This window comes from Sinocyclocheilus rhinocerous, unplaced genomic scaffold (genome assembly GCF_001515625.1).
Source record: "Sinocyclocheilus rhinocerous isolate Xijiao unplaced genomic scaffold, SAMN03320098_v1.1 scaffold11227, whole genome shotgun sequence".
Classification (NCBI taxonomy): domain Eukaryota; kingdom Metazoa; phylum Chordata; class Actinopteri; order Cypriniformes; family Cyprinidae; genus Sinocyclocheilus; species Sinocyclocheilus rhinocerous.
In genome coordinates this window covers 6,245-30,234 of record NW_015656503.1, presented here as the reverse complement: position 1 = coordinate 30,234, position 23,990 = coordinate 6,245, and the positions used below count along the sequence as shown (strand labels likewise).

Sequence of the window (23,990 nt, the reverse complement as noted above, 5' to 3'; positions counted from 1 at the left end):
GGCGCGATGCAACGCAACGCGTAAAAAGACAGTACAAGTCATTATGATCCATAATTATGGAAATAATGTGTTTTTTTAACCTTAAACCGCATAAACACATTTCATTACACCAAATACACAAAATAATGTTCTTTTTAGCAGCATCATATGACCACTTTAAATAATGTTAATAAATAAAACCTTATAGTAAAATGATTTAAAGGGTTAGTTCACCCAAAAATGAAAATGAGGCTGTGTTTTACTCACCCCCCCCGAGGCATCCTAGGTGTATATGACTTTCTTCTTTCAGATGAATCCAGTCGGAGTTATATTAAAAATTGTCCTGGATATTGTCCAAGCTCTATCATTGCAGTCAGCGGGTGTAGCAATTAGGGCTGTGACGGTGGCAGATTTTTACCACCGCGGTGGTAATGGACCAACTACCGCAGGTGGCGTGGTGTTTATATAAATATATATATAGATATATATATTAGTGGTGTCAAAATTAGCGCGTAAACGCAGGCGATTATTTATTTTTTTCAGTTTAATGCGTTAAAAATATTTAACGCAATTAACGCAGGGGCGGGGCTAGGGTTGGCCACCCCACTCACAACTGCTGCTTGTGTCACTTTCCGAGCCGATCCTTTTATTGCCAGCGGCGCCGGCAATGACGTCACAGCCACGCGCACACTCACAGTCACGTGCAAACATGTCGTTTCGCGTGAGAATGATTCTAATTCTAATTGCATTCAGTGTAAACGGCGACTGATAATGTATTTATGTCATGCCAGATGAGGCTTGCACAGCCTGAATGAGTGTGTGAGAGAGACAGCACACACAAAGTAGCCTAACTCACAGAAATGTATAGATACATTCTGTGGTAGAAAAAAAAGATATTTACAAAATATGATTTAGGTAAGCAACATGATTAAGGGAATTTGGGCTTTGTTTTCCCTCCTATTTATATTTCTGTGAAACAGGAAGCCATGGCTGGATCATTTCATGTTCATAATCACCCTGGTATGCTCAAAATTGTAAATATGAATGGGAATATACTTCACAGATATTTTACTCATAAGAATTTCTAGGGGTGCCAATAATGTGTCCAATGTGTATTTGAGGAAAAACATTTATTTCATAATGAGATTTTCCCCCATTTTCAATTGTTTTAGTTCAATGAAAGGTTAGATATTTGTGATTTTTTTTTTAAATAAAAGATCAAAATGATTAACAATGCAGATTTCGTTTCACAGCCTTCTTTGATCATATTTACCAAGGGTGCCAATAATTCTGACCACGACTGTATATACACACACACATATACACATAATATCTGGACTGTGAAAGGGAGAACTTTAACCTTAGTGCTTCTTGTTCACACACGTACATATATATATATATATATATATATATATATATATATATATATATATATATATATATATATATATATATATATATATATATATATATATATATATATATATATATATATATATATATAACAAAAAGCACTAAGGCTAATGTGTGAATATTTATCACAGTCTAGATATCATAAACCCCTTCCAAAATCCCCATTTACAAAGCCAGTACAGGAGAAAACAAGACCATTATCCTGAAAAGGTGAGTACAAGGTCTTCTGACCAGCATGTAACTTTTTAACATAAAAAAGAGAAAGGGTTATACACACACCTGCACTTCAAACTCTTCACCTGAATAGTGGGGCATCAGTTTGTCAGCTATCAAGCTTTGAAGCTGGTGAACTGTGGCCGAGGCAGATACCAAGTGAACCACTCGGTCGCCAGCGGGACGTGGCCCCTTTGCCCTGCATGACTGCTGACCGGAGTTCACCTTGTAGCCCAGAACATACCTGCAAAGGACACACAGGTGGAATGGGTGAGCAATCCAAAGAACTAGCAGGCACACTCTCTCAAACACAGCTGTTCGCATTGACACGTCTTCGATCCCATCTGGAATCTGGTAACTAGGAAAGACTGATGATTAATTGTAGAGCAGTGCGTATTGATCCTGAGGTTTGGAAAACGTAAATAAGTCAATACTTCGAAAAGCGTGAATGTCTGATCACATTTATACTCATTATGTTATTCTCCTGATTAACTTGGGGTTGAGGAGCAAAGTCATGTTGTGGGTACATATGTACAAACACCTCTCAATCTCAACACACGCAGCAGTAATAATCACCTGAGCAGCGGGTTTTCAATAATACGCAGCTTGCGTTTAAGTGCTTCCAGCTGCTCATACAGACGCAGTCCTTCCACCATGGATATGTTGTCTTGCTCAGACTCAGAGTCGCTGTCCAGGCCACTTCTCAGGCTGGAAAACTCCTGAAACTTCTCAAAGCAGAGTGCCAGTGTCGAGTGATACTCGGCTACAAGACCAGCTGGAACACGATCCTCCAAGATATCATAGTACCTGTGGAAAATACATGGAGGGGGAGATGAATATGGATATGAGCAGACAGAAAATTCTGTACTTATAAAAGGTGAAAATGTGGAATTTCTGCATAACTGGTGGCACCAAAAAGAACTGCAATCAAACTTAAAAAATAAATAAATAAATGTCACAATAGTACCATTAGACTCATTTATTTGACATCTCCACTTTTGTTTATGCCAATGTGAGTTTAAAATTAGATATCCTGCGCTTAGATTAAATAGCACATTTCATAATGACTCTGTAAATTATTTGCAAAGTAAATTTATTTGCATTTCTCTAAGCAATTTATAGTGTTGTCATATAATGAACTGTTCATTACTGAGTACACACTGCCACCAGGTGGTCGAAGCTTCTTTACAGTAGCCACAGAGCTGCTGGGATAACACTTAGATTTATTCAGTGTTATGCGGTCATGCTTCAGGGGAAGAGACGGGACACACAGAGGACACTTACAGCCTAAGACGAGGCTCCACACACCGAACAAAGTAATCAAAGTCATCGTCCTCATCTTCCTCATCCCACTTCCTCCAGATATGCTTATAGAAAAACCTGTGGGGATTAGACAGAAACGTGCGAGAGTGAATGATGGAGGGGAGGGGGAGAAAGCCAGTGTGGGGGGATGGGGGGGTTGAGAGTGAGACTGACAGGAAAACCTGCTTAACCGGTCAGGTCAGTATAATAGAGGAAACTCTTCAGAATCACAAACCGTTATACAATTGTACATTCGCATCGCTATTTTGATACTCAAATTGTGACACACAGAATTTAATTTCATTAGATACGCAAACCAAGATATTCAAGATATTCATTCCACATTTCAAAATGTATATATGTACAATAGTTCATGTATTATGGAATGAAATATGAAATAAAAATGAACAATAATATATTAAGAAATAAGAAATTTACTAATTAGCTTGCAGCTTATGTAGTTGAAACGTGTGTGGGTGTATGTATGCATGTATGTATGTATGTATATATATATATGTGTGTGTGTGTGTGTGTGTGTGTGACCCTGGACCACAAAACCAGTCATAAGGGTAATTTTTTTTTAATTGAGATGTATACATCATCTGAAAGCTGAATAAATAAGCTTTCCATTGATTTGTTATGATAGGACAATATTTGGCCGAGATACAACTATTTGAATATCTGGAATATGAGATGCAAAAAAAATCTAAATATTGAGAAAATTGCCTTTAAAGTTGTCCAAATGAAGTTCTTAGCAATGCATATTACTAATCAAAAATTAAGTTTTGATATATTTATGGTAGAAAATGTACAAAATATATTCATGGAGCATGATCTTTACTTAATATCCTAATGATTTTTGGCATAAAAGGATAATTTTGACCCATACAATGTTTTTTTGGCTATTGCTACAAATATACCCCAGCGACTTAACACTGCTTTTGTGCTCCAGGGTCACATGTGTTCCATTTTCATTTAAATTTTAGGTGAAGTTTTATATTTGGCAACACTTTACAGTAAGGTTCCGTTTGGTAACATTAGATAACTATATTAGTTAACATGAAAGATACTTCTAAAGCATTTATTAATCTTAGTTAATGTTGATTCTAACATTTACTAATACATTATTAAAACAAAAAGTTGTATCTATCTATATATATATATAGTATTACCAGCACATAAATAAGTAATTTCATTTTACCAGCTTTAAAATGACGTTTTGGAACTAGCAAAAGAGGCGTTGGATGAGATGCGGAAGAAATAATCCTACTCACAATAGCGATTTAAGTACAAAAACCAGACGAATCCCTTTAAATATATCATCTGATCGATGTCTTGAGGTGTGGTAACCGTAGTAGGCTATAAGTGGAATAATTGACTCTGGGCAGTTGAATTATTAGAAAAATAATGCACACCCGAGGTGTAACGGCCACGACGCGCATCACCACCTCGGGTGTGCATTATTTTTCTAATAATTCAACTACCCAGAGTCAATTATTCCTTACATACATAATATGTATATTATATTATTATTCAGTAAGGATTTTAATTAAAAGATCAAAAGACAGTAAAGACACTTAGAACGTTATAAACTATTTATATTTTAAATATCAAGTTCAAAAGAATGACATTTACTCAAAGAACACTGGAAAAAAATATCACAACTTCCACAAAAATATTTAACGCTTTCAACTTTGACAATGACTTTGAGAAATGTTTTCTGAGCACCAAATAAGCATATTTGAAGGATTTGTAAAAGACATTGCAGACTTATTTTAAATTGCATACATTTCACAATATTACTATTTAGTAAGGATGCACCGATACCACTTTTTCCAGTACTCGCCCGATACCGATACTTTTATTTTTGGTACATGCCGATACCGAGTCCCGATACCGATACATTTGTAAATTTTTTAAATATTGGGTACAGAAACCAAAAGAGTATTTATAATGTTAGTTGGTTAACTTAATTTATCAAATAGATAGAGTCAAACCAAAATGCATTCAGACACCTTCAACATTTCTCACATTATCACAGTTTATTCGCTATAGTTTAGAACATGCTCGCGCACATCAGCTATACAGGTGTTAATACTGAATGTTTAACATTATATTCATTGCATACATATACTTCGTAGACATCCTTAATCTCTAATAACTCCATTCTGCTGTCTGTTGTTCTGTTGTCGGTGTTTCATTGTCTGAATATGGCACTTATCACATGCTGTGTGGTATCGGCGTTTGATATCGGGGCATTTTAACGAGTACGAGTACAAGAGCTCAGTATGGGGCCCGATACCAGTATCGGTGCATCCCTACTATTTAGGCTAACTGTATTTTTAGTCAAACTGACTTTTTGACTGTAGTGTATGTGAATATACACTTCCGTTCAAAAGTTTGGGATCAGTAAGATTTTTAATGTTTTTTAATGGAGTCTCTTGTGCTCATCAAGGCTGTATTTATTTGATCAAAAATACAGAAAAACTGTAATATTGGGAGATATTATTTCAATTTCTTATACTTTAAGATATAATTTATTTATGTGATCAAAGCTGAATTTTCAGCATCATTACTCTAGTCTTCAGTGTCACATGATCCTTCAGAAATCATTCTAATATGCTGATTTATTATCAGTGCTGGAAACAGTTGTGCTGCTTCATGTTTTTTTTGGAAACTGATACTTTTTTCTGGATTAATTTATGAATAAAAAGTTAAAAAGAACAGCATTTATTTAAAATTAATCTTTTCTAACAATGTGAGTCTTTACTATCACTTTTTATCCATTTAACACATCCTTGCTGAATAAAAGTATTCATTACTTTCAAAAAAAAAAGAAAGAACAATTACTGACCCCAAACTTTTGAAAGGTAGTGTATATTGTAACACAAGATTTCCATTTTGAATAAATGCTGTTTTTTTGTTTTTTCATAAAAGAATCCTGAAAAAGTATCACAGGTTCCAAAAAACATGAAGCAGCACAACTGTTTCCAACATTGATAATAAATCAGATGCTGAAAATTCAGCTTTGCATGACAGGAATAAATTATATTTTAAACTATATTAAAATAAAAACTGTTATTTTAAATTGCAATAATATAAAAAAAAAAAAAAAAAAAAAAAAACTTACCGATCCCAAACTTTTGAATGGTAGTGTATGCATTTCAAATAATTTGCAGATTTACTTCCTACTATAAATCATTCCTATAAACCCTACTATTGTTCATTGTTATTTCATGTTTGCTGGACTACCAACATAAACTGAATAGCATGGCTGCTCAAAAATAGGGAAACAAATATACCTTTAAAGAGTTAACGAACCTGAGGTGTTCTAGGGCCAAAGCAGTCTGATCAAAGTCCCCAGATTCATCATAGACAACCGAGAGCTCAAGAATAGGCACTTTATGAAGTGTAGCCTCCAGCAGGGCCTTCATGGACTCTTCAGTAAGATCACAGCCTCTGGTCTCACATTCCATCGGCAGCACCATCTCCACCTTTGCCTTAAGCTCTTTACAATCGACATCAACAACCTACAACAACAACCCTCAGCTTTCTAAACACTCCCTTGTGCAGATGCTTCAATCATAAGCATTATCTTTTCACGTTTTAACTGTAAATACCCAAAATGCATGCTATAATGAACTTACTTCAACCAGCACATCAAACACATCAGTGTGCCATATGGCTTGCCAATCACATGGCTCCGCTATCTTCTCCAGGTACTCAGCCGTGAAGGCTTCTACTTCAGATGTTTTACAGTCACCTGTCAAACAACTCAGGTTTATAAACACACTTATTAACTCATTTACTGTTGTGGGTGTCTGTCAGAAGTGTTTGGATGGTTACCAAGCATGTAATCTTGATATGCTTTGAATCTCTCATAGTACAGAAGATGGTCTGTCTGGAAGGTGTCCGGCAGTTTTCCATTTCCTGGCCTCTCTGCTCGCTGTAGATGAGTACATGGTCTCTCATCACTATTCAGATAATGGGTGCCGCTGTCATCATCATCATCTTCTTCTGTCTGAAATAACTCTAAAAACAATATACATCAGCAATGGAAGTTTAATGAAGCGGCCTACAGACTTACATCCAATATCCAAACAAGAGTATTTTGGATCATTTTATATTAAATAAATGAATAAACAAACAAACAGCAGACTCAAATCCAGACACTGGATTCATATTTTTATTTAATGGGAGTAAATGACATAAAGTAACTTTATATATGGAAGAGGTCACACAGAAATCACAGTTACATTCATATACCGTGTAAACATCACAAACCTATTGAAACCAGACTGTGGTTTGGTCTGATCTCATTACAGACCGTCTCTGCCTCTCTTTCTGTCAGTTGGTTGACGTTATGATCTTGATTATTTGGTGGATCTTCACTGGTCAGTGTGATAACGATTTCTACGCTGTTTTCTGTCTCGGCGTTTCTCACCTCCTCCGGCTTTGAACACACAAGCTCCTCAGACATCACTGAAGCTTAAACCGTCAATCTAGCTAAAGTAAACGAGGGATAGATAGCAATAAAAGGGTTTATTTAACTAAGTTATCAACTAACTGTCGGTCTCCTCCCTTGACTTGTAACTATTTTCAAAAGCTGCCTGGGCGGAGCAGAAGAGCCCAATAAACTCAAGGGGTGGAGCAAACCGACACACTCTTAAAGGGACACTGCACACACTGTAAACCCTTTTAAAGTCGCATGAATTGAAAACTCTAAAAGTATGTTATAGATCTCGTTATGAACGATTTATCATTGGATAAATAAATTGGAGTTTAATATTTTTACCTCATAATTTCTTATCAAAATTGTCATAACTGGATGTTATCTCTTGTGACAGTAAAGATCTGTCTGCACGTCTTTTTCATCGTGACTTCATCGTGAATAGAGACGGAGTAGTACAACATACTCACCATATAACGAGACATAAACCATCTTCACAGTATTATTTATTCTTATTGTAGAGCGTAAATATGGTGAATGATGCCGTGCTCGATTACTCTGACTCTTATTCCATCTTATGGGTCTGAATCGGGGATCAGCTCGTCTGTCCTGTCAGCATGTGATTTTAGAGCAGCAGTGTTTTTTTGGTTCGTGTGTTTTGAACTATGGAAAGTAAGTGTGGTGATGCTTTTGTATTGAAATACGCCAGAAGTGTCTACACTGCCGGAAATATAAAGAAGAAGACGATTCTGTATTGTTTACAATCCTATTCATGTTTTATTGTTTAAATAAATTGTGTTGCGATCATTTTGGATCCTTAAACTCAACATTACGGTCATTTACTCGCTCTTTGCCAAAAGAAAACAAAATGAACCTCATCTATAATGTTTCTTGTACTATTTTAACTACTTTCACTTTCCCAGGTGTGGTGCGATCCCGAATCCCATCAGAGCAAAGCGAAATTTTGGGAGTTGAGGTGACTCACATTGATTATCATTAGCATTATTTTCCTCATTCATGCTGTTCCATCGTGTAAAAATGCTAGTAATTCTGTTAAATCTGTTCATATGTAAAGTGTTACTGAGTGTTTATATTGGGGCTCTGCATGGGGGCTCCTTGGATCTGTAAAGATTTGAAATCATGGAACAGTTCAATGATGCAGATGCACTCACACTGTTCGATGTACAAAAACTTGACAAACTTGTTAATATGTTGCTCAATGTCACTTTTCACAGTCTCAACAAGGAGCGGCAGCGGATGCATTCACCAAAGCATTCCTAAGGAATTGCCTTCCCCAAATGAAGGATGAAGACATTGAGGAAATTATGGTGCACAAGGCAGTGGTACTGGAATATAAAAGACCAATGAAGAAGAAGGGAAAGACAAGAAAGGCCAAGGGACTGAATGCCAAAGAAAGAAGACAGCTGAAAATATTCCAGCTCAAACCTGCACATCAAAAGTATACTCTCTTTCACTCTGTAGTATTGTAGGTACTACCAAAAGTCCAGAGTTTTGCGACCTTAGGGAGCGTGATGGATTGTAGCATGGTAGAAGACTAGTTAGGTACACTGGAGCTAACCCATTAAGGGCGTTATAGGCAAGTAATAATATTTTGTAACTGATACGGAACTTAATAGGTAGCCAGTGCAGAGACTGTAAAATTGGGGTAATATGATCATATTTTCTTGACCTGTTGTATCATGTGAGTAAAAGTACTGCTTATCACTAAAATCACTCATGCATCTTTGGTAATGATTGTAGATATGTACTCTTCTTGCCTCTGCATGAGCTATGGAAACAGTACATTGTGGATCTGTGTAATGGATTGAAACCAGGAAGGTAAGATGTGTGTCATAATTTCCAGAAGATGTTCTTTAGAATTTCTGACTTTTTGGGTGTAATTTCATTTCCAGTCTTGCTAACGCTCCATGAATGTGCTCCCTGTTTCTTTTGAATGCAGCAACCCACAGATGATCCAGCAGAAGCTCTTGAAAGCTGATTTCCATGGTGCTGTCTTAACAGGTACAACGTCATGCCCATTAGAAAATGTCTGTGAACAAAGGAACACATTTTTGCTTTAGCAGCGGTATATCCTGATTCAATTTAATGGTGATATTTTTAGCATGTAGTGGAACCTCATGTTCTCTCTCACATCTCTTTTCCTTGTAGTTGTCAGATCAAAATGCCTCTCGTATGTTGGTCTAACTGGCATCCTGGTACAGGAACTGAAGCACGTCTTCAAAATCATTACAAAAGAGGACAAACTGAAAGGTATATGTGTAAATATACATTATTTTTTACAGGTTCACGTCATTTCACTACTGTATTGACATACAGTAGTGAAATGACGTGAACCTGTAAAAAATAATGTCATTACTGTATGTCAGTACTCAAAGATGCCATACCAAGCTTTTGTCCATTAGTCTAAAGGAAGGTGCAGCCAGTGAGTCCAAAACAAATGAAATATGAGAAATTTGCAATTAACTATAAAGGTTTTACTGTGGCTATATGCACTATGGTAATCAAATCAAAAAACAGTATGTAAAACTTTATTCTTTTATCATTGTCCAGACTAGGGGTTTCACTAAATACTGGTATAGAGGATAACCCTGATACTTAAACAAATGAAGACTGATACCCTGTTAAAAGGACAGTTCACCCAAAAATAACAATTTACACATTAATTACAGTAACCCTCTGGTTGACACGTTAAAGATGAGTTTGAGCATCATTTATTCTAGAGATATCACAATAATATGAATATCATGAATGTGTTGTTGACCATGATAATAGTTTAGTAAAAATCTGATCGTGACAGCCCTAGTCCAGACCGAAAGTGAGTCCTCTGTCTGTGTCACGAAAATAATTCGAACTTCTTCCTCGCAGTCATTAGCCACCTTTCAGAACCCATGTGCCAAATGAACCTGAGAACAAAGTCTTGTCAAAATATATTGTGTAGAAAGATGTTCCTCTTTTTTGTTTGACTGTTGATTAACTTTAACCTCTCAGACAGTGTCGCTCGTTCATTGTCAAGTATATGTTTTTCATTTCTTTTGAATATTGACTTTTCCCCTACTCTCTTTCTCTCTCTTTTTGCAGTTATCCCGAAGAGGAATAGTGTGTTCAGTGTGGAGATTGGTGATTTCGTAACACACATCTATGGCAGCAAGTTTGAACTGCGCTCCAGTGAGCGGTCAGCAAAGAAATTCAAAGTAAAAGGAACTATTGACTTGTAATGGGACATTTTAAACATCATGTCAACTTTAACTGGACTCATACTGGAGAATTAAGAGAAGACATTTAATCATTATGTATTTTTTAGCTTCCTCTTATTGTTATGACTCCTTTTTTTTATGCTTTGAGCAGGTATGAAACTATATGGGCCATTTAGGAAAAGTAGTTGCTTTTGATTGTCCACCAAGGAGAGCCTTTTTGGAGGAGAAGGGAGTAAGAAGGAATTTTGACCTCTTCTTTTTTTTTTATCATACCTGTCATTTCATTTTTATACAAGGTTCCCACAAACTGTTTATTTATGACCTTATTCTATCGTCAGGGGTAGGCAGCACTCCAAATGCTACAAAAGTGCTTCTTCCTTAAAAACATCTTCAAAACTCTTTTGTTAATGTTAGATGTGATAGTAGATCCACTCTAAGAATGTTTATATTGTACAATTAGTTCCTCATAGTGCGAGGTATTTAAGTAGGTTATATAATGTTTATTTTCATACAACTTTAAAGGCAGAGTAAGTGATTTCTGGTAGCCAATGTTGATATTTGAAATCACCAAAACAAACACGCCCCTACCCCAAAAGGGTCTTGCCCCTATTTTGATAGCTCCGCCCCACATATACGTACGCAACCCAGGCAACCATTAGTTCTGTGAAACAAAGCAAAACCAATGTTACATCGTGTCTACGGACGTGAGCGGCGCGGCGCAACAAATCCCCGACAGAAAACTGCTGCCAGGTTCTATTTATGACGTGCTGACACAAATTTCAAATGGTTTTCAACGGTCGTTTGATCGCGTCCAGTGTAGGCAGACTTTAGCTGTTGTAGACACGGTGTTACTCACCTATTGAGAAGAAACAAAGCAACCTCGACGTCCGATCGCAGGCCTCCGCTCCTTAAGTTCTCTCCAGCGCTGGAAAGCTGATCCGATATTTACACGGGTCCTACTTCTTGCCTTATCGTTCCGCAGACGTTTTCCTCTTTTGTTTTTTATCCGCCATCTCTAGCTTTCTGTCGCTCGGCTCGGCTAATGGCCGTCCCATGCACTGAACGCGCTCTCCTCCACATCACGAGTAGACACGCCCCTTATTGCTGATTGGCTACAAGTTTGTTTTGCGATTCGGCCCGAATCAGTTTTCTAAAGTGTTTTTGAAAAATCACATACCCTGCCTTTAAGTGAAGTACTGTTAGTAGCAGTTTTTTTTTCAGAATCCAGTGTTCTTGAACTAGCACCACGTCAGATTTCAGTTAAAAGCATTTCAAGTAAAAATGGAATAAGTTATGTGGTTTTGTTTCACTGAAGTATATGTTGTAATATTTGCCCTCTTGCAAAACAAGGAACTTTTTTTCCACACTGAAACTGGGCCTGATACTTAGTCAAGGTTTTTCCTTGTTAGTTGACTTGTAAATGCCTCTTCTAGTAAAAAAAAATCCCTCCTTCCTATACAAGACACAGAACAGGTTTTCTAATTAAATACGTAAGCGTTTGTTTAATGATTATATTTATTGCTTAGTGCTTTTTTTTTTCTGAGAGCACATAGTACAGATTTTGAGTAAAGACTGTGTTTGAGTTAAAGGAGGCTGTGACTGCTTGTTATGTACTGAAATAAGACAACTATGGATGTCATCATTCTTGCAAATTCACATGAAGTCCATTAATCATTCTGGTGTGCAATGTCTTTTATGAGAAAAGAGGTCCTTACATTAAATGTCTCCTCCTCTGAAATTACTGTGTCAATAGTGTTGCATCATAAGGATGTGAACTTCCTCTAAATCACTTTTTTTTTTTTTTTCTACACAAAACATAAACACAAAAGTCGCACGTAAAGTTTCAGGTTGTGCTGTGCATTAAACGTATAGGCCTTGAACATATAACAAGCCTGTTGTTTACAGTCGCTTTGCAGAAATTTCTTTCCAAAAACTTGTTAGGCTGGTTATGGCATCTGACTGGTTTAAGGGTCAAAGTTGTTGTTTTGACTATTGCTTTGTAAATCTGATAATGGAGTTCTCTGCTATCTAAGCCAATACTGTTTATCAGATAAACAACAAATATAGACTTAATTGTTCACTTCAGCCCACACATTTTTCACTGTAATGGGAAGTGCGTATGAAGAAAGACATCTTTCTTCATCATATAATTATTTGAATAAGACCCATAAAAATGACTGCACTTATTTTACGATAAAAGAATGTAATGGGAAAAATCTGAACAGTACTGAGAACAGGAATTTTAGATGAAAAGAATGCCACTACATTACATTTATGCTTTACTTGTATGAATGTCTTGGTTGTGCATTTTATTTTAATATTTCTTTTAATATTTAATGTGGTTTTATTTCAATTTTAATCATTTTTGTACTTCAACTTAAACATTTAGTTCATTGCCAAGGCAACATATTTTTAATTTTTGTTAAGTTTTTCATCTAATATTTATATATTTTTTATTTCAGCTTTAAATCAATTAATTAACCTAATCTGTGAAATAAATTAGACAGGTGTGCAAAAAATACAGCACTTATTATAAGTGTTACATTCAATTTGATGAACAAGAGGTCTAAATAATGTCTTGGCAGCATATATTACCTCTTCACACAAGACTCTAGTGACATGACGTTAGGTCAAAACATTTTATTTTGTATCTATATGTCTTGAGTATGTGTCTTAGTTTGTGCCAGTCAAGCACAAGGAAGGTTACACCGCTAAAATAGTAGAGGCTGCAGAGCAGATCTGGAATTTCCCCTTTTCAAACAGGAAAGACAAGCTCACGACACTATAAAAGGGCTGTCTCGAACAACCTGCCCAGAGAAAGAAGAGATCTGTAGTGCCGAACACAGAGGAATATTTTTATACGATTTTTATTGGAGCTCGAAGGACAAAAGAACTGCGAACAGATACTGAGTCTGTTTACCCAGCGATAATTCACTGCTTTCCACAGCAATCGGGTATTGTTGAATTAATATTTAAGATGTCTAAACATTTATTTTGTGTGTGTGTATTGTGTAATTTCGTTAATTAGAGTAATCAGGGGTTAAAGTCCTTTGAAAGTACTGTTAAGAATTAATAACTAAACCTACATGTTGGATAAATTCATCCAATGGTTACATGTCCATCGAAATCAAATTGACCATTTCATTGTTTTTACATTTTACAGGCAGTACCAAAATGGCAGAACAACTGACCTTTACTATTCAGAACCGTGAGCGAATCCAGGCAGTGGAGAGCACCTTCGGCCGAACCGGAAAGATGCTTCTCAAACCGGGGCGTATTCTGGTGGGAGAGGGCTGCTTGTCAAAGCTGTGCAGACGTGGACCCAAACCCAAAGTGTTCTTCCTCTTCAACGACATTTTGGTCTACGGTAGCATCATGGTGCCCGGTCGCTGGAACAATAAGCAGAAGATCATTCCTTTGGAGGATGTGCAGCAGGAAGATCTGGAAGACGGAATGGCCATACCCAACCAATGGCTCATCCGCACGCCACGCAAGTCTTTCTACGTGTCGGCGGCCTCGCCTGAGGAAAAGAACGCGTGGATGGGACATATTGAGCAGTACAAGTCCCTCCTAGTGCAAGCTAAGGGCCTCCCCGCTGACAATGCTGCAGAGAACTTTTTTGCTGCCACCTGGATCCCTGACATGGCATCAGCCATCTGTATGCGCTGCTCGAAGCGATTTAACATTGCCAATCGGAGGCACCACTGCCGGAGATGCGGTTATATAATATGTAGAGCTTGCTCAAAGAGCCGGGCCTTGATACCGAACATCTCCTCCAGACCGGTGAGAATTTGCCGGGCCTGTGTGAGCAGCGTTCATGAGGGAAAAGAGCAAGGAAAGCAGAGAGCTAAGGGTAAGCACTGGAAGAAGAACTCCGTAGAGGACACGCCAACGCTACGTGAGTATGAGATGTCCAGTGATGACGAGTCCAATGAGCAGGGGTACCAGGTGCCCACCAAGTGGTTCAAGAGCCCGGAGGATGAGGATTACTCCCCATATTGCTACATAAAACCTGAGCACAGGAATCATCCCGTCAGTGGACTCTGAACCTGACAGATGTGATGAAGTATGAACTATGCTGAAACTCATCATGTGTTGCACCTCTCCCAAGAACAGAAGCACAGAGACAGAAATGAATAGCAGTAATTATAAAGTATTTTGCACTAAAGTATTTGAGTCACTTCTATGACTTCTGTGTTGCACATGTATTTGTATGTATATTTGTATATATATATATATATATATATATATATATATATATATATTATTGTATAACAAATGTTTATATTATAGTTTGTATAGTATTAAGGGAACAATGTGACTTTTGCAATTAGTACAATAAATAAGCATTATCATAAAATACTTTGGTGATTGTATTAAACACACACACACACCATATTTTGTGAGTGTACATGTTTATTTATAAACCAAAGAAATAATTAAAACATTCCTAAATGCTATAGTGGATTATATTAAATTCAATATCTTCAACAGAAGTATTCTCACTTCTCACTGCAGGCCTGTGGAGTTTAATTTATCAAAGTTATTAAAGTAGACAATATTACCCAAGATTACAATAAACATACAAACATTACATCCTTTGTCAGGACATAATTTCAGTATTTTAGTCTAGGTTTTCAATAACTAACTTAAATTTAATTCAATTTGATCATAAAGCTTTATATATTCTCATTAAAAAAACATTATGCATTGACATTATACTCTATTTTATTATATCATGTTACCCTGGCATTAAATGACAACATAGACACAGACACATTAGAGATTATCTAAATTGTTATTAATGGAAATAAATGGATAAATCATTGATAATCAGTAGTCCATCTCGTTTTTGAGGACATAATTGCAGAATTTTAGTCCAAGTGACACACTAATGACTGATTATGTATTACAAATAAAAAAACTAAGGGAATATTGTGCACTTCAAGAGGAGTTGAAATATCATAACAAATGACCGTGTAAATCATATTTACAAGTGGAACTCTTAAGTCGATATGAAACATGGTGGAAATATATATATATATATATATATCAGTGAGAGGAAAGCAAGAATGGTGTTAATCACTCAACTTTCTGCTTCACATATAGTTGTGATAACATATAGATGAGTAATAGAAATGAATATTTTTCATTATTTTTACTTTAGATTTAGTTATTTGGGTTTAATGTTCGTAATATAATTATTTTGTTTAGGTTACTTCAATGTTATGTTTCCGATATCAGTCTGCAACTTCAGTGTCATTTCACAGGTGCACATGAAGGCATCATAATTTCAGCATAAAACTGTTCTTCAGAAGGATATGGTTCTAAATAGAACTAGTAAAGAACCTCTACAGAACCATATTTTTTTAGAGTGTACTAAAAGCATACTGGTTGAATAAGTCAAATTAACTGTGTGGCTTACAAAACGAAAAATAACATTTATCTCTTTTAAACAATCACTTAGTCTCAGGCAATTACTCTGAAAGTAATCAGAGAAAGCATCAGTTCAGCATAATTTTACCAAGGCAAGATAGCTGAAGAGTAAAAGACTCCCAAGTGAGTTGAAATGTGCACATATAGGCTGAAACGGTTTTTCACTCTCATGAGAACTGTACCCAATGCATATGGTAGCAGGAAGAAAGTCAACAACTCTTAAAAACTTTTCTCTTTTGCAAAATGCCTAACAAAATTTCCATGACGGAATTTTGGCACACTGTGTAAAAATGTATCTACAGTAACTAACAAAACCAGTTCAGCAGCTGAGATCAACTTTCACATACTTTACTTGTTCCTATTATTCGACAGATGAAAATAGTTCAGGAAACCCACACATTGTGTTAAAACGCAACCCACTTGATCAGAGACCCATTACCAAAGAAAACTGTCAGCAAACTGAGAAAAATTCTGAAAAAAAGTGACAGATTGTGAGTCCACTGCAGTGTGGTACAGAAACTCCAACGCATTACAGTCTGAGAGCTTGATTCTGGGAATCGAGTGAAGCAAAGTTCATTCTAAAGTTCAAAGATTACTTTGAAAGATTAAATACACAATTAATGTGACTATAAATTCACAAGATAGAATAAATTATTATGAACTATATGGAAATTGCAAAACTTTTTTTTTTTACATTGAAAAGACTTCAATTTGAAATGTTTCAGGGTTGTTGCCTTTAAAGGCATAGTTGAACCAAATATAAAAATTCTGTTATAATTTACCCTCATGTTGTTACAAACCTGTATGACTTTTTTTCTTCTGCAGAACACAACAGAAGATAGTTTGAGGAATGTTGTAACCAAACTGTTTTGGTGACCACTGAATTACAAACAAACAAACACGCACACACACACAATAAACAAGACATTTCCCTAAATATTTTTTTTAATGTTCCACAGAAAAAAAGAAAATCATTTGGGTTTGAAATGACATGAAAGTGTGTATGACAGACAGACAGAAATAAATTACATTTTAATATATATTTAAATAGAAAGCAGTTATTTTAAATAGTAAAAACATTTCACAATATTACTGTTTTTGTTGTATTTTGGATCAAATAAATGCAGGCTTGGTGAGAAAAGACTTCTTTAAAAAACAAAAAAATATTACTGTTCAAAAACTTTTGACTGGTAGTGTATGTATGTATGTATCACACTCATATCACATCTAGTTGTTTTGGATAAGAATAAAACGTCAGGTCCGACAACATCATGACTTTTTTCATTTAAATCTAGATTTATTCGCATTGGCCCATGGAAACCTCTATGAACACACTTGACTTGACTTGGCCAAAAAAGCGCGGGGGACGAATTTACATTTTATTAAAAAGTGTTTACGTATTCTACACTCATGGCATGCACACACATTAGGATAGGTTAGATGCCTTCCTCCATTGTGAGTCCCTATCAAGCCCTTTACAGATTCAACTACTCTCCTCTCCTCCTCCTGCCTGGCTCTTTGGCCCACATCACTCACTGCAGAGCAAGCCTGTTCTTGATAAATCTGCTGTGAAAGCGTGGGAAAAGCAGACGCGGAAGAAGTTGGAGTGGAGCGATCTTTATATGTGACCCTGGACCACAAAACCAGTCTTAAGTCACTGGGGTATATTTGTAGCAATAGCCAAAAATACATTGTATGGGTCAAAATTATTGATTTTTCTTTTATGCCAAAAATCATTAGGATATTAAGTAAAGATCATGTTCCATGATGATATTTTGTTAATTTCCTACTGTAAATATATTAAAACGTAATTTATGATTAGTAATATGCATTGCTAAGAACTTCATTTGGACAACTTCAAAGGCGATTTTCTCAATATTTAGATTTTTTTTGCACCCTCAGATTCCAGATTTAATAATAAGATTTAACCCAATATAGTTGTATCTCGGCCAAATATTGTCCTATTCTAACAAACTATACATCAATGGAAAGCGTATTTATTCAGCTTTCAGATTATGTATAAATCTCAATTTCGAAAAATTGACCCTTATGACTGGTTTTGTGGTCCATGGTCACATATAGGTGGAGCAAAATACTTCATCACTCCGTCTATAGCACATTGTGATTGGATGGTTTACGCTGTCAATACAGGAGACAATCCAATGGCCCACTGGCTGCTCACTGTCCCTGCGTGATGGTCCTTGGCAACAAAAAAAAACAAAAACATTCTGTCGGCCCCTTAAGTGCGTCGGCCCACCGGGAAAATGCCCGGTATGCCCGATTACCAATCCAGCCCTGATCATATGAATGGATTATTGCATAAAGTCTGGAATACACTACACGACTTTCGATTTTCCCCCGACAGTTTGAACAAGTCAGTGCTAGTTGCCAAAAGTCAGAGCCAGTCTGCAAATTTGAGCTGACAGATTTACTTACAGACTCTGATTTTTTTTTGTTTCAGTTTCTGATTCCATTTAGTCAGAGGATAGCAAACATGTTTGATATTTTGCAGAGGTGGGACCAAGTCATTGTTTTGCAAGTCAATTAGACAATTAAGTCAATTAAGTCTCGAGTCTTTGCATTCAAGTCTCGAGTCAAGTCCCGAGTCAAGACAGACAAGTCCCAAGTCAAGTCCCGAGTCAAGACAGGCAAGTCCAAGTCGAGTTGCAAGTCCTCAACTTTAAAATTCAAAGTATCTATAGGCCTATACAGCAAAACTACAGAGCTCCCAGTAGGTTATTTTACGGAGCTGTAAACACGGGAATCTCCGACCGCATGCAATCTTTGACGAACACCCAATTCATTATATCAAACTAGGCTATATGTTATTAAATTGTACATAGGCTATACATCAGATTATTTTATTTACAAGTTTCATGTTTGTGAAACTTGTAAATAAAATATTTTTATTTTATTTACAATTTTTTTTGTAAATAAATTTTTTTAGCCATTTTTTCCCCGTTGCATCTGAAAATTACTTTCAGAAACATTTTTTTTTTCAAAGCAGCCTTTGTGCACTTTGTGCGCTCTGGCGCCGACCCTGGTTACCAGCATTCTTCAAAATATCTTAAAGCAATAAATGCATAAGGTTTGAAATAATATATATTTATTTATTATTTTACCTTTTATTACCATTATTCCCCCCCACCCGATTCCAAGCTAGGGTCCCCCAGTGAATTTTGTCCATTTTCACGACTGATTATAAATATATTTTGCAATATATTGCAAGACTTACCATACAATTTCTTATTTATCTAACTGTTGTATAAAATAATTTCCAAATTTGCACTCATTCATGACTCGTGTGATAACTTTATGAGACAAAAGCTCATTCAGGGGCATTTTTCCCCCTACATCTAGAATTGTAAGGGCTGTACTTGCCATCTTCGCGCTCTTGCAAACTGGATGCTCCGACTTGCCGTAGAGTCCTTGTAGCCATGAGAGGTGTGTCCATGTAGATGAGCAAATAAATCTGCATCTTAAGTGGCGTGTGGTGTTAACTTAACGTCGGTCGGCGTGTGGCGTTATTTTAACGCGTGGTGGCGTCTGCCATTAACTTATCGCCTAACGGCGCTTATTTAACGCCTGGCGACGTTATGAAAACGGCGTTTTAATATTGATACGGCAGTGAAAAGCACGCGAATTATGACCCATATGGCTTTCCATAGGGCAGCGCTTTTCATGAGCGGAGATCGCTATAGACGAATCATGTTTTTTTTATTTTTTTTTATCTCGGTTCTTTTGTCGTAATTTGTGTTATTACTCCATTAATTTATACTAGCCTATATATCCAGCGCTCCCTAAACACACAGTCTCTGGCTTATTGCCAGTCAAGCGCAACGCTGCAGGGACGCGTCTATAACGACTTCTGATCATAAAGTCTTTCCGAGTCACAGGGCTCAAGTCCAAATCAAGTCTTGAGTCATTGCTGTCAGAGTCTCAAGTCTTCTTTAATTATGTCGAGTCGAGTCGCAAGTCATCAAATTTGGGACTCCAGTCCGAGTCAAGTCTGGAGTCGTGTGACTCGAGTCCACACCCCTGATATTTTGAGCCGATTTTAGAACGAATGTAATTTTCATTTGTCACGCATCTCCTAGCAAGTTTGTTGTGATTGGAACAACTTGAAGTCTTGTAGTGTATGATCCTCGGTCGTTTAGTGTATAATGGCAGTTTTCCTTGGCAGCTATTTACAAAGTTGGTAAGTGATGCCTAATGTTTTAAAATCTGTTTTCAACTTTAAAAGTTGTGTAGTGTATTCCAAACCAGCCTTAAAGAACAACAAAAATTAAATGATGATTCTGGTTCAGGTCATAACCTCCCAACTATATCCTATCATATCCTATGCTTTTAGAAAATAACATTTAAATGGTATTATATGTTATAATATGAAAAACAACACTATTTTACTTGCAAATCTGAATGTTAACTTTGCTTAACTGATTAAATGGATCATTCACCCAAAACAATGAAAATTGGGCCATCATTACTCACCCTCATGTCGTTCCAAACCTGTATGACATTCTTTCTTTGAGATTTTTTTTTTTTTGCAGAATGTCTCAGTGTTGTTGTTGTTGTTTTTTTAATCCATATAATGGAAAGTCAGATGTGGTGCGATTAAATGATGGCTGAATTTTCATTTTGCACTGTACTATCCCTTTAACTGTACTGAAATGGCTCATAAGATGGTCTAGATTTTACATGTTTTAGAAAAGATTATTGTTTATTACTCATTTCTTTTAAGTATTTTCAATATTTAAACATTTTAAACATGTTGAGGTTCACAGTGATACTCCGTGGCTCTGGTAAACTGGATTGAAAAAGAGATGTAGGAAAAGGAATCAACCATAACACCTACATATGTAACTCTTGGGAAATTTCTGAAGGAAGACGTTACAAAAGGTGGCGCAGAGTCCAATGCTTAATTGAACAGTTCTGGTCTGGAGTTGTTGGAAAAGAGAGTATCTCCTGAATATCTCAAAACGACAGAACTGGCATGTACCCTGACATAATCTTAAAGTCATCATCAAAGACGACATGCTGCCAAGGAACCAGTGGCAGTTAGGTTGGGTTGTCAAGGTCATTCAAGGGAGCAATGGCTTAGTCCGACAAGTTACAGATCAAACAGGAGAACGAAAACTATATTAGGGCATCACTCTAAACCTTCAATCACTGAGCAACCAATTCAAAAATGAGTGGTTCTACTTGAGAGTGATTCATTGATGCAGGTAAATCTCTTGCATCAGACAATAGGTTTAATATATGGTTAAAATATTTTTTTGTATGATTTATGTGTTTTGTGTTGAAAAAGGTCATTGAAGTTTGAAATCGTGTATGATTTGTTTTCTTTGTTTATCATAACATGATTTGGTGGGAGTGTAGTGACCTTCCCATTTAACTGGCTTTGCTTGGCGTTACCACTAGAGTGAAAAGAAGTAGAGCAAGAGAAGTCCACATTTGTTCTTGGTACAGGTACACAGTAAAAAACGCAGTGTCAATTTAACACTTAAAGTGTCGATTTTAACACTACTAAAGATCATATATGGTCCCAATCTGTGTAGTGTTAAAAGTACACTGTTCATAGTGTTGAATTTTTAGTGTTAAAATAGCACCTTACAGTGTAGAAAAATTACACTCCGAGTGTAAAGTGTTACACTTGCTATTGTTGTTCAAATTTTACACTATGGGGTATTTAACACCCCTGGTGTTGTTTTAATCCTTTAAGTGTTATTAATAAAGTATTCTTTTCAGTGCAAACATAAAAATGCTATTGTATGGTGTTAATGTACAAGATTAGACATAAAATCAAGAGTCTTCAGACAGATGTATAAATTTCAAAGTTTATTTAACAAATGGGCAAAGTGGCAACTTTAAAACATATATCAGATGTGTAGAGGTTAATTAGTCAGTCACATTCATTAAGTTAAGAAACATAAAATAGTTAATAAAACACAAGATCATCAAATTTACCTAGACATGAACAAATATGACAGGTAGATTTGACAGTAGTGTAGCATCCATGAATGATGTTCCTCGTTGTCCCATCAGCGAGCAGGTATGGCTGCGTGGTCTCTTCTATGCAATCAAGCTGTTCTTCTTGTTAGTGCCTGCAGATCAAAGACAAGAATAACACTCAAGGTCAGCTCTCCAACTGATTTTATTTACATTAGTCTTTCATATACAACCCATCTGGCAATATTTTGAGGCAGACAATAGGTAGAGACAGAAATGTCCAAATGTACCTTTTTGAAGATATTTTTCAGCTTGATAGGAGGACATGTTTCCAGGTCCCTTGCAGCCTTGTGTTGATGGTGGAATCAAATGAAGTAGGAGACCAATTGATGCAATATCACTAAAAGAAAAAACAATTAATGACAACAATATCTCTCTCAGGAACCATACTGCTAAGTTGATTGTGTAGTCACACAGTGCTTCTGTTCACACCTGGCATTAGCACACATCTTGGGTGACACATATGGCCACATTATTTTATTACAGGGTTAGTTCAAAAATTTGAAAATGAAAATTTCATCGTTTACTCAGCCAAGACTTTTGTTATCTTTGAAACACAATTGAAGATATTAGAATATAAGATTTCTGTCCCTTGAATGACAGTCCACACAACTACCACTTTGATACTTCATAAACTTCATAAAGAGATCTAATATTTGCAATTTGATAAAAAATCTTAAATTAATAATTAGTAAATTCCAGGTGTGAACATAAGCTGATATTGTGTGCCTGCCCAGTTCAACTTTAATTTTTCATATTCATTTTTTTGCGTTTTAAATTTGTACTGTACATAGAATAACATATAAATGACACAGACTCACAATTCTGGCGTCATCTTCAGCATTCTGCTCCTTTCTTGAAGGGCTTCCATCACTCACACTCAGTGTCATCAGACTCACAGTTTGCAATCTTATGAGAGGAGCTTCCTTCACTTGACACTGCAGAAGTCTGGGCCAATTCTATTGAAAAAGGACAAAAACACTCATTTCAGTAATTTATTACTGTGATTACCCCTAATTTTGAGTGTGCTGAGAACTGTCTATAATACGGGTGTCAAATCGTAAACTTATTATTTTTTTTTTTTTTTACATCATTCTAGGGTCAATTAAATGAAACATTGTGCAATATTCACATTGAGGCCTGAAACAATTTAAGTGAGTAATAGGAGTAATAAGGCATCTTAAAATGAACAGTGTACTACATTAGAATAAATTAACACGTGTTAAGAATTTATCTTACTATTAATTTATTATTTATAATGTGAAAAGAAAATACAGATAGATTCAGACATATTTCTCCATTAAAACTTAACTTTGTATATCTAGAAATATTTAGGACATTATTTAACCCAAAATAGCATGCCATATGAATTGATAAAGACTGGTTTCAAGCTAAAGTACCTGCATGCTCTGCCAGTGGGCACTGAAGGAAATTGAAAGACTGACGGATTTACAGTTTAACGTACCTTTAACTCACTTTCACGATGCTTGCATAAACGTAATTGTCATAAGAAAAACTTGATGGTAGCGCGTTTGTGTCTTGACCCAGATATGACAACATGATATTCAGCGCTGAGAACAAGCAACGTACAGATTACGCAGTCCACACAACGTCAATAAAATGACTGGTAAATGTTCCGCGGTATGCTAGCTCTGTCTGCTCGTTTGCAGCAGGCGAGACAAGACACTTCAACACGGTGTTATGAGTCACAAAAACGAAATTGTTAGCGCCTAATGTTTAACAGTCCCACTATTACCGTTTCAAAGCATGGAAACAGCGAAATGCCACACTCAATGCTTTCAAAAACAAATATAAATTTACCATTTGATGAATTCTCTCATTTGAGTAGAAAACCGCCCAAATGTGGCTGCTTCAGACTTCAGTGCCAGACTCGTAGTAAAACCAGGCCTCGGCGGGAATGGAGGCGAGAGGATCTGTCAGCGAACCAAAATGAAAGAAGCTAAAAGCATATA

General features: G+C 36.3%; 3 protein-coding genes and 1 long non-coding RNA gene across 4 annotated transcripts; 2 read left to right on the top strand and 2 right to left on the bottom strand.

Annotated features, from left to right (window-relative positions):
• Positions 1-1,671: 1,671 nt before the first annotated feature.
• On the bottom strand, positions 1,672-7,527 carry LOC107720160 (SHC SH2 domain-binding protein 1 homolog B-like; the record flags this gene model as incomplete). Its single annotated transcript, XM_016527796.1, has 7 exons — positions 7,192-7,527; positions 6,754-6,939; positions 6,555-6,670; positions 6,229-6,437; positions 2,890-2,985; positions 2,182-2,412; positions 1,672-1,849 (listed from the first exon to the last, which is right to left on the bottom strand). Coding segments are annotated over exons 1-7 (1,212 nt in total), but the record flags the coding sequence as incomplete, so codon positions are not given.
• A 443-nt stretch (positions 7,528-7,970) lies between these two features.
• Positions 7,971-11,118, top strand: LOC107720158 (ribonuclease P protein subunit p29-like). The gene is made up of 7 exons (XM_016527793.1): positions 7,971-8,029; positions 8,281-8,333; positions 8,593-8,816; positions 9,119-9,196; positions 9,318-9,379; positions 9,527-9,628; positions 10,457-11,118. The coding sequence occupies exons 1-7, from the start codon at positions 8,023-8,025 to the stop codon at positions 10,591-10,593; spliced, it is 663 nt and encodes a 220-aa protein (XP_016383279.1). The 5' UTR covers positions 7,971-8,022; the 3' UTR covers positions 10,594-11,118.
• LOC107720159 (uncharacterized) lies at positions 8,572-23,930 on the bottom strand. The gene is made up of 3 exons (XR_001637583.1): positions 23,839-23,930; positions 22,829-22,976; positions 8,572-8,582 (listed from the first exon to the last, which is right to left on the bottom strand). It is a non-coding gene; the product is annotated as an uncharacterized LOC107720159 (long non-coding RNA).
• LOC107720157 (pleckstrin homology domain-containing family F member 2-like) lies at positions 13,409-14,762 on the top strand. The gene is made up of 2 exons (XM_016527792.1): positions 13,409-13,526; positions 13,736-14,762. Exon 2 carries the CDS (start codon positions 13,747-13,749, stop codon positions 14,617-14,619), a length of 873 nt encoding a protein of 290 aa, XP_016383278.1. The 5' UTR covers positions 13,409-13,526; positions 13,736-13,746; the 3' UTR covers positions 14,620-14,762.
• Positions 23,931-23,990: the final 60 nt, after the last annotated feature.

Coding starts and splice junctions, on each gene's coding strand:
- LOC107720158 (XM_016527793.1), top strand. Junction 8,817..9,118: donor CTCAAACCTGCACATCAAAA/GTATACTCTCTT, acceptor TAATGATTGTAG/ATATGTACTCTTCTTGCCTC. Junction 9,197..9,317: donor AATGGATTGAAACCAGGAAG/GTAAGATGTGTG, acceptor TTTTGAATGCAG/CAACCCACAGATGATCCAGC.
- LOC107720157 (XM_016527792.1), top strand. CDS start 13,747: ATGGCAGAACAACTGACCTTTACTATTCAGAACCGTGAGCGAATCCAG.